Source organism: Styela clava, chromosome 6, assembly GCF_964204865.1.
Source record: "Styela clava chromosome 6, kaStyClav1.hap1.2, whole genome shotgun sequence".
Taxonomy (NCBI): Eukaryota; Metazoa; Chordata; class Ascidiacea; order Stolidobranchia; family Styelidae; genus Styela; species Styela clava.
The window spans coordinates 14337565-14349366 of record NC_135255.1 but is presented as its reverse complement, the minus strand read 5'-3'; the positions used below and the strand labels follow the sequence as shown (position 1 = coordinate 14349366).

The 11802-nt window shown below is 33.4% G+C and overlaps 1 protein-coding gene across 1 annotated transcript; it reads right to left on the bottom strand.

Moving 5' to 3' along the window:
* Positions 1-249: 249 nt before the first annotated feature.
* On the bottom strand, positions 250-11321 carry LOC120330712 (ADP-ribosylation factor GTPase-activating protein 3-like). Its single transcript, XM_039397606.2, has 8 exons — positions 11044-11321; positions 10187-10341; positions 9550-9681; positions 6705-6824; positions 5785-5994; positions 2073-2166; positions 1754-1951; positions 250-1021 (listed from the first exon to the last, which is right to left on the bottom strand). Exons 1-8 carry the CDS (start codon positions 11146-11148, stop codon positions 1004-1006), a joined length of 1032 nt encoding a protein of 343 aa, XP_039253540.2. The 5' UTR covers positions 11149-11321; the 3' UTR covers positions 250-1003.
* Between the last annotated feature and the right edge of the window lie 481 nt (positions 11322-11802).

The window sequence follows — 11802 nt, the reverse complement described above, 5'->3', positions numbered from 1 at the left end:
ATCACTGCCTTAGACCACCCTGTTCTATTGCAAAAACGAATTCATACCAGTCACATTTTAGATAAGACAACTTTAACAATAATAGAAGTGAATACTACCCCAAGTGGGCATCACTTGCTCTTAACTTTGTCCCTGTTCATGTTTCCATGTTCACACCTCTGACATTCATCATTGAGCCCAGGCTTGAAACCACATCCACTTCCAATACATATAGAAATGGCACCTCTGAAAATGAATCGATAGCCAACATTCTTTTAACACCTTTATTATAATTCAAAATAAATGATAACTTGCACATAACAGAAATTATTTGCAGCATATATTTTACTAAGCAAATGCAGAAGTTTCCCATGCAGCCGTTCAGTCAGGTATATGTGTGTAACGTCAGAAAAGGAATGTGCTACAGATGCAACACCAAAAATGGGCAAAGCATAAAAGGAGGAACACAATATGACAAGTTACCTGTAGTAACTTGAATAAACACATTAAATGACATTGCACTTGCAAGCAAGGGCCACGAAAGACAGATTTGTTAACAGGTCACTCAAACCCCAACATACAATGTAAACAGTAATAGTACATGGATTTATACCTTGCAAAAGATTAACAATGAAAAGCAAATCTCGCTAGTTGGCAAACCAGCAACTAAATCTTAATTATGATTTATTTTTCCATATTCTATTTTCCATGAAAACTTACTGCAAGTTATTATAACAAAACGCCTTACACTGACTGCAATTTCACAGCATGCATATTAATTTTAACAACATTCTGGAAGGTAGTATGAACACATGAATTCTCTAGTAATAAATTCTACAGACTTGAAAGTCAATGTTAATGTAATCTCCAATGCTGCCATTTTGGCTTCAGAGAACTTGCCTTTGGCTTTTTAATATTGATGAAGTTTTGTCCATGAACTTATAATATACTATAATTTTGAAATTGCTGAAAGTCAACTTCCGCAATGTGTCGACAATGAATAGTTCTTGAACACAACCACGACTCAGGTTCCGTATCGATCCTAAAAAGAATTAATGTTTACAGATTCTTAAAAGAGATGGTCTTATTTTTTTTTTAATAATAAAACAATATGAAATTGTAGGATTTCTCTCAGTGGTTCTGAATTGTATTTAAAATCAAGATGGTGGTCATATGTGTATTGTTTCACAATAATGAAATAATGCCTTACAAATTTGCAATGAATTTTTATTTCCAAGCAAATTGAATGGTTCCAGTTTGTTGTTCATGAAGCTAATTTTTGCTTGTAAACAAAAATAATCATGATTATGAATATTCAAATTCTAAAAACCTATTTCTTTTCGAATTTCATTCACATGAAATTTTGACATTGAAAACCGTAAAGAGGATTTTGAGATTTGCGCTGTATGCAATATCACACTCATAGACGGCACAAGTGCTTTATGAGACCCTTCATGAAGTATCCAAACAAATGTTGACATCGACACAAGTCAGATTTAAATATGGCTGGTCTAAAGCATGTCGCTAGCTAAATTTGAGTTATCGAAAAATGAGAATCCATCCTATTTTTATGAAGAAATATATTTAACCAGAAACAGACAAAAAATTTTGTTGATAAACCAATGCATCATCACCAAGTACACAAAATGCAATTATATCAGTGATTCTTAATCCTACTGTTAGTTAGTTATTTTTAGGTAGGGCGCAAGACTTGACAAATTATGAAAAGGGGGTGCGGCTTAAAAACCACTAAATTATATATATATATACAAACCTGAATGGTAGACGCAATGCCCGACACCATTGATGACATTCTTCCAGCGACAGACCTGACCCCTTCTTTTAAATTTCCTAAATCTGGCATTTGACTGTTGTATGATGAGGAAGATGAACTTTGACCTCCTCCGAAGAAATCATCGCTAGAAATTGCAGATCGTCCCTCCAAGCTCTTCATTCTTTGTTCTTGTTCATGCTGTGTGACATGGAAAATTAATGAAAAAGTGTCCGACGGCAAGCATAGCAAATGAGACTTTAGTCAAACTCATAGGTATAATTAGTATTTTCTTATAAATAAAATAGAAATAAAGATTCACCTGAGATCTGTCTTGATCTCCAAATAACATGTCTGATGAAATTGCCGATGAGTTAGAATATTTATCAACTAATTGGGTTTTTCTTTGACGTGAACTGTTGGAATAAGATAGAAGGTTACATAGACCAAACTATCAAAACAATGAGGGTGCTTAACGACGTTATAGAAAAACATTACAAATTACAAACAATAAGTAAGGATGTCAAAAAATTCTGTCTAATACAACTTTAACACACCATAAAATACAATCAAGTATAGAATCTGATGTTATGTGTTGAATGTTGCTCAAGTAGGTATCTTAAAATATTGAGCCTCTCAAACATATTTTCTACTTGATATATATAAAAAACGAGATTGCAAAAGGACAGATATATGATGAAAACGATCATTTTAGATGTTTTTCACACCATCAGTCAGAGAAACTCTATGATATTCGCTCAATACAATACTACATTAACATTTATCTATAGATTGAATAAAGCAGTGGTTTTCAACCTGTGGTACGTGTACCACTAGTGGCATGGCTTTTCAAGTGGTAAGCGAGAAGCTTTAAATTATTGCAACAACGGACTTTTGAGGTGGCTAAAATATGGCAGAAACGCTTTTTTTTTACCTTACATTACTGAAATATTACTCTTACTGTGAATGTTACTTAACTACAGGTCGAGAACCAATGTTTTAAAAGTGTTAATATAAACTTAGATACCCGCCGCTGCCCAACCCCATTTTTTGGTCGACGCGTGTCGAGATACCCTGATAGAGCCTAGATACATCATGAGGATGTTACTATTACTGCCTAATGCAGGGATGTCCAACCTGCGGCCCGTGGGCCGCATTGCGGCCCACTTAATGTTTGGATGCGGCCCACTAACGAATCATTAAAAAATTTTTTTTTAGCAAATTTATGAAGTAATGAGCACGAGAGTCTTCATGTAATTTAGTCAAAATATATTTATTGTAATTTAGTCAAAAAATACTTTATATTTAATAAATAAAATAATTGTAGCGACCAAATTGAAACTCCCGTATGTATTTTTTCTCGCGCTCTGGTGCGCCGCCACCAGCTACTCGCCATGCCGTTCGCAAGTCTTTGTTCTCGACAGTGTTGTTTTGGCTGTGGCGGTGTGCAGACTATATCTCTCAAAAGTAAGTGCTTAATCATTTAAATTTTCTTTATTGTTGAAATAAATGCATTTTCAGTAAACTACGGCTCAGTACACCTATTAATGGTTAATTTCTTTTTCAGAGAACTATAATCTTAAGTAATGAAAATTTTATATTTATATGGCCATGGAATCTATTACTAAAAAAAGGAAAATAGCAGAAGAAAAGAGGAAATTTAATATCCAATGGACGGAAAAATATTTTGTGACCGAGTTATTTGGCAATATAACATGTCTTATATGTAATGATAAGATTAGCGTATGCAAGGAATACAATGTCAGACGTCATTATGTTTCGAAACATGAGTCAGAATATCAGACATTTAATGAAGAAAGAAGAAAAACGAAAATTGAAGAATTGACAAAGGCAATTAGCTCACAACAAGCTAATCTTCAAAAACATATTGTTAAAAGTGGAACATGTACAAAAGTTAGTTACCTTATAGCTGAGAAATTAGCTAAGAAAGGAAAACCTCTTATTGATGGAGAATTAATAAAAGAATGCATTGTTATTTCTTTTAATGAGTACTGTCCAGACAAGGTGAATTTAGTAAAGGAAGCATGTCTATCACATCAGACAATTGGCAGAAGAATTGATGACTTGGGTGATAATATTGAAGGCATACTGAAGGACAAATTATCTGCATGCGTTCTTTACAGTTTAGCGTTGGATGAAAGTATTGACCAAAGTGATACTGCACAATTAGTTATTTTCATTAGAGGAATTGATGAAAATTTCAATATTATTGAAGAAATGTTGGACTTGTGTCACATAAAGGGCACAACAAGAGGCAAGGACATATATGAGATTGTTAATTTGTCATTAGATAAATTCAATATTGATAGGAAAAACATTTATTCAATTACAACTGATGGTGCTCCTGCCCTGACTGGTCAACACAATGGTTTTATTAGTTTATTTAAAGAATCTGTTGATCATGAGATTCTCAGTTACCATTGCTTGATACATCAACAACAATTATGTGCTCAAAAGCTAAATATGAAACATTTGATGACTGATCTTGTCAAGGCTGTTAATTTCATCAGATCACGGGGTTTAAATCATCGCGAATTTAAAGCATTCTTGGACGAAGTTGGCAGTGAATATGAAGACGTAGTATATTTCTCAAAAGTTAGATGGCTCAGTAAAGCAGCAACCTTAAAAAGATTTCAGTTATTGTTGCCTGAAATAAAAGTGTTCTTGGAAAAAAAGAAGCAAAATGTGGATTTTTTAGAAAATGAAGAATGGTTGAATGATTTATCTTTCTTTGTAGACATCACCGAAGTATTAGCTGAACTTAATTTGCATTTACAAGGAAAGGACCAATTATGTTCCTCAATGTTTGAGCGAATAACTAGTTTCACAAAGAAATTGGAACTTTTTATAGCACAGCTAAAAGCTGGTAAAATTGTACACTTCCGTAGTCTATCTGAAAGAGAAAAAAAGTTTTCTGTAAACTATGAAAAATATACTAAATTATGTGAGGATTTGCTTGGAGAGTTTACGATTAGATTTTCTGACTTTAGAAAGATTGAAATTGAGTTAAAATTGTTTAGTGATCCATTTTCATTTGAATATGATAAAGCACCAGTGGAGTACCAACTTGAACTGATTGAGCTGCAAAGTCGGGAAGGTTTAAAAACTTTTCACAGGGAGAACACACTTCCTTCATTTTATAAGAAATTGCATTCTCTCAAAAATGAATTCAATCAAATTCTAAATTTATCCAGAAAATTATTATGTATGTGGGGAAGTACATACTCTTGCGAGCAGTTTTTTTCAAGCATGAAAAACATTAAAACTGCAGAAAGAAACAGGTTGACTGATAGACATCTTAGAATTAAGAATGCATCCTTCGATGCAAATATTGAAAACATTATGGCTGGAAGACAAAGTCAAAAGTCTCATTGATTTAATATTGATTAATTAAATTTAATGTGTTTTTTATGTATAGCTACATATAAACATTACAATATTTACAACGTTGTAATAATGTAAATAAACTGTATTCACGTGGTTTTGTTTTATATTGTAATTTTTCCATTAAATTGTATTAAGAGGTGGTTTTGCGGCCCAGTTAAATATTTAAGTTTGCAATGCGGCCCATTGAATTAAAAGGTTGGACATCCCTGGGGCCTAATGTATGTGTTGGCTGATGGGCATAATCTTGACTTTTGAGGCCAAATAATTTGACGATTAGGTTAGGCAGTTCCGGATAGTGGCAAGCGCCGACCAAAGTGTATTTGTCTGAGTTTTGCGATAATTTAGTGGTGGCGATGATTAAAGCCTTTCAGCTCTGACGGTAGACGCCACAAATTCTCTCGTGATTTTGCACGTAATTACTTATCGATAAGTTTGTTGATAGGTATTTGTCTGTCTGTTTGTCTGTCTGTTAGATGCACACGATATCTCACGAAAGCGAGATATTTAGAACTGAGGCATATGTAACACAAGAATTGGGGTGATAGCCATCAAACTAGCCATGTAAAGCTATTGAGTTATAATTAAACGATTACAATAATACAATACAATAATAATTTATACAGTACCTTTCATTTTCATCTCTTGCATTGTTTGATATAATAACAGAAGAAATGTTTTTATGAGGATCGTTAATTGGTTCGATTGAATACGAAGGAGGATCATTTCTTGATGGTTTTGTTTTTGTATCATTTTTAGAAAATGTTTGTTTGTAACTGAAATCTCGTGTTTTCCATGTATTATTATCATCATCACTGTCATTATCATCCATCCAATGGCTGAAAATACCAGTGGGAGATAAAAAAAAATACTTTACTGTCAATGAAATTCATTTGAACTATACAATATCTATTTGTCAGCAGCAGAGCAAGTTGCCACTGAAAATGCTTGCAAATAAAACTGATCTTAAAAATTGAGGACTTTTCTGAATAAAACTAAGAAAACACCATTCAAGAAAACTTTTCTTTCAATAAATTTTTCACGTTCATTACTTGGTCTTCATTTTAGTATTCTGGGAAGATTATGGTATATGACGAAGCAATTTGTGGACAACATTAGGAATTTCAAAAAACATTAGTTGAAAATAATTATCAAAAAGGAAAATTAATGGCACAAATGGCACAATTACATGTGTTGATTCAACTTCTCGATCCAAATGTCCTTATAGGAAACTCGTTATTGTATCAATTCCAATAATCATACCTACTTATCACAATTGAAGAACAAGGAAATGCCAAGTTCAATTGCACAAAATAGTCACATGATATTCAAAAGTCAACATTGCTAGTTGTTTAGTAGCAATTGATGATTCATGCCACTAAAGACATAACAAATTATCAATCTGCAAATTTGACACAAAAAATTGCTCATCTGCCATATATGTCAATAAAAAAATCATCTCAGCATTTCTAACATTTCTTTCATTAAAAAGCATATACATCTGATTTAGACATACATCCTGTGATTGGGTAGGTAGGTCATTACTTACTCTCTTGATGATTTTGCATCAAAAAACATGTCGTCATCTCTATATCGATTCCTCCTCGGTCGTTCATCTTGTGGAGAGGTTTGATCAATTGTCATAATTTTCATAGAATGGGAAACACCCCTAAAACAAACAAAGCTTCCTTTCATATTTTTATCAGTATTATGGAGCTAAACTTGGTCTCTAGGTTGGGGGTCGTAGCACTCCCAACTAATCGGATCATTGCATTGTTACTCTTATTATACCTAAACGAATCCGATATTTTTATCCGAAATAATGATCATTAAACTACAGTAAACTAGGTGATTCAATAGCCTTGCTGCACACTAACACAAATATATTTCTGTAATGTTTCGTTTGACCACGGTCAGACTTGTTCAGACATACAGAGTTTAATAATGAACCAATATGTTGAATTACTATAGGTAAGAAATCTTATTTTTAAAATCCAGCATGATTCATCATCTCCGACCTTTTAATATATAGGAATGATAAGCAGAATTAGAGAGCAATCTAACATAGACTAGTTCCATTTGTCTATCAAGAATTTTCTATGATCAGAATCATTCAATGTTCCTCAATGTTTTTATACCCACCACCAGGGTTGTCCAAAACGAATCGAATATTCGAATGTATTCGAATATCAAAGTATTCGAATACCTTTTCGGCTGATTTTCGAATAATTCCAAATAGTAGCCACTTTTCGCCGTAAACGTGGTGTTTCGTTTTACGGGAATATTTAAACGACTTTTTACGCTGTCTCACGTAATGACGATGAAATAGAATCGGCACTTTGATTGTTTATATTCTGCGCGACCGTACGTCGCATAGTGTTGCGACACATTTGCACGTTTGCATATTTAATTTCTATGTGGCCTGCTTATTATTCGCATGAGTCTTCTCAAGCATGATTTGTGTAACCTTATATTTGGGTCTTAGGGTCTGCCAATCATGATATTTAATCGCAGGCTGGTTATCATTACTTTAAAGAGAAACACGTCCACCAAGATAAAGTGATTTGTGACCCTTTCGTTTTGCCGATTCAGCAAAACACGACAGGGACAGGAAAACAGCTGTGAAATAACCCGTGGAGTACAGTGTAGTACCTATCACATTCCAAAATTATTTCAACATTCGGGTTAATAGGTTGTCCAAAATGATTGCCGCTTTACAACTTAAATTTACCGCTCAATTGTTAAAAATAGTTAATTCTGTGAGTATGATTCTACCAAACTAACATGATCTGGTTCTAAACATATAGAATTATTAGCGAATTAATGCCAAATACAACGGGTATTTGTGGACATGAAATACGTGGTAAACTGCCCAATTATAATTAATTTCGTATTCGTGTTTACAAAATAATAAAACTAATAATTCTAAAATGCAACGGCGATCCGTGGCCTTCAAATGTGTGGTAAACTGCCCGATTTACCAACATTTGAGTTATGATAATAGAATTAAATTAACACGGTAAGGCATTTTAAGTAGTGGTATCGGTCATGGATTCAAATATTTTGTGCAGCACAAAATCATCCTAGTAAAAAGTCCATACTTTTAAATACAAACCAATGGCAACCATTCTCCAAATTAGTTCCCAAGAGCAGGATAAAATATTAACTCTTTTTCCGACTCGTGACAATTTTTCGTGAGTACGAAAATAAGAATCAAAACTAATTATATTCGGCACAATATCACGGCCATATGTGGACATATATTGTGTGGCAAACTCGCGAATAATATTAATTTTTGATTCCTATTTTCGTATTTACAAAATACAACGGCGATCTGTGGACTTACAATGGGTGATAAACTACCAGATTATAAATAGTTTTTGATTCCTATTTTCCTATTTATGAAATAATAAAAGTATTATTACTCAAACATACAACGGCGATCTGCGGACTTGAAATGTGTGGTAAAGTTCCCAAATATAATTAATTTTTGATTAGTATTTTTGTACTCACGAAAAAATTGTCACAAGTCGGAAAAATGCCTCATACTTTATCCCGCTTTTCCACAAATAATTTGGATAATGGTTGGTATTTAAAAGTATGGGCATTTTACTAGGATGATTTTGTGTTAGGCAAATATTCAAATCCATCATCGATACCATTATTGTCGTATTAATTTAATTCTTTTAACATGACTCATGGTATATAAAATATATACTGCAATAATCTGCAAATATGAAATGCCTGGTAATATAGCTAGGTTGTAACTTGTAGATAGCAGTTATTCCATTGCTTATTGTATGGAAATTCCTACATACATTTAGATAAGCTTCAATTAGTGGATTTTATTTTCGAAGTATTCGAAATTTCATATTCGAAAAAAATAATTTCGAATGTATTCGAAATAGTGAACTATTCGGTATTGGCCATCCCTGCCCACCACCACCACCACAGGACAACTTGCAAACTGCCTAACGTCTTCTCCATGCAAAACATGAAATCAGGGACCTTGATATTGTAGATTTATGATCGCATACTAAGAGTCAAAGCTTCTTTTATGATGTGGTAGAAAAAACTAAACTATGAGCAGAATATTTTCATTTTCAAAAGTCAATCAGCTCTTGATAGTAAGGCATTTGAAAGCCTGGATTATTAATATACATCCTGCACGCCCATGTAACATCAAACTTGAGTTCTTTTTATAAGAGCAAATGCCCAATTTGAAGTCACCACCTACCAAAAGGCCTGTAAGATGATTTCTTTCCTCTTTCTGGCACTAATTCAAATGAGGGCCAATTAGGAAAAAATGTTTCCACTAATGGTTTAACGACTCTCTGAAAAAGTGGTGTGCAGTAGAACACAAACCTTATGCATAAGAATGATTCACAACTCACTCGACTTTTCCCATTCCCATTCCGAGTCTAACAGCTTGCTCTTTTTTCCTGTCATCCATTGCTGACAGTTTCTTGTCTACCTGTTTCTCCTGTTTTTCTATATCTTGATAGGCCAGTCTTCTTGATGTATCACTATTGAAAAATATCAATCTCAATATCAAATATTTTAACCAAAGAAAAAAAATTGTATACAAAGCAGCACTATGAGTGAAATCTAAAATTTCTAAGACATAATAGATTCAAATCTTATAAAATAAAAAAACAGATTTTTATGTTACAAGATAAAAGAGAGCTTCACCATCAATTTCACGAAATACTTTCATTCAATCTACTTGACTAAAGGCTAGTTTCCATTTATACACTCTTGTATATACATAACAAAATACATATGCTAGATATAATTTCAATAAATGCTACTTCAGAGAATTATTTAAGCGATATATATGCAGTTCTTTTCTGTTTTGTGTAAACAGACAAATGTGTTTTAGAAATAAATCTATGATCTCTTAGAAGTCGGTAAGTTTAACTCTTGTGTCAAAATTCTCTTTACTTTCAATCAAAGGGTTTTGACCACTATTCTGATCCAAATTTCATAAAAAAAAAATCTTGAATAAAGAATAAAATTTTTCCATCTTACGTTAATTTTTCATTTTGTTTTTTATCACTCCCAGATGATGACACAGAAAGTCGCATTTGAGCTTTGTCTGCTTCTTCTGCATTTTTTTCAAGTTCAGAAAAATCAATCTTTTTCACCCGTTGAGCCCCAAGTCCACCAGTTTTCTTTGCGCCCAGCTTAATCAAAACAAATATATTAAAATGGTGATTTCATCCTGCTATAAGTAAAAACCGGAATGGAATCTTTCTTTATGAGAAATTATCTCCTTTTTTCACAAGATATCTATGTTGTATGTGATTATTGCCAAACAATTGCAAAATATATTTCCAATATTACTGCATTAAGTAAAACATGCAGATCCATCACAAATTAAAAATATATAAATTAGACAGCTCATAAGGTTAATATTCATAGCCTGTATTTTTCTCTCCACTTACTGACTTACAGATTTTAAAAATGAATGCTAGGAATATATTTCGCATATAATACTGTAATAATAATGAATTAAATGCCATAATCATTCATGTTCAACCTTGAATATAAAAATTTACATTTTACGGTGCTATTATAAATTAATATTCAACAAAAACAGAATTAGATTTGGGGCTGCTCCACTTTAGTTTGATCCTAACTCTTCACTAGCGAGAATCGTTCCAGCATCAGATCAGAATAATTTCATATTAACTTAAAAAAACGAAGATTGTACTGCAATTTTTTTTGCATTTTGTTTCGTTACTGAATTGTACTAAAATTGGCTGAGAAAAACCATAAATTAATAAATTTGAAAAGCATTGTTGATTTCTTGTATTAGCTAGTTACGCTGAAAAATAACATGAAAAACTTAATACTAAATGATTACTGTTAAAAACATATCGCACCCCTTTCTTTGCTCTTGTGTTTCCCTTCTTTATGATTGTTGATTTTGGTTGACTGGATTGTATTGCGCTGGCAGGAACAGCATGCGGTTCGTACTCATCGCTCATTTTGTTGATGCAACGCTTTTACGTCCACAAACACAATATATATTTTCTAACTGCATTGAAAGTAACGCCACAAAAATGCAATATCTTATAGAGATAAGCTATTCTGCGAAGTATGGTAAATACATAAACACCATGAACGAACAACAGGCATGCATGAATCAGAAATGTTTAGTGTACGTAGCATATTTTGTCACGTGACTACAGGCACGATTGGGTTTGCAAACAAACTCCCGTTGTAGGCTATATTTCGCGGTGATCGGACATTAGAACCCATGTGTATATCCGCGGGTTCAATCTATATGCGGGTGCTAAGACACATGAGTTAGGGTTAGTATGGGTTCAAACATCCGCAAAATAAAAAAATGTCCATAAGTGCAATAGTATGCAGGTGCAATTGTCGTGGGTTCAAATCAGGGGCGGACACTTTCCATAATTGGGGGGGGGGGGGGCGAACTTGGATCGCCTACCGAAAACGCCGCGCCGTGTATCGTCACGTAACAATAACCTGTCGATTTCATTCTCTAAGTATTAGCATGTCATTTTGCTACTCATATATCAGGGATGGGCAAATCACGGCCCGCTTGTTCGTGCTGAAATTAGGCTATAGTTTTCATGCATAAAAATTATCGTTGAAGAGATCGGAAAAACAACAAA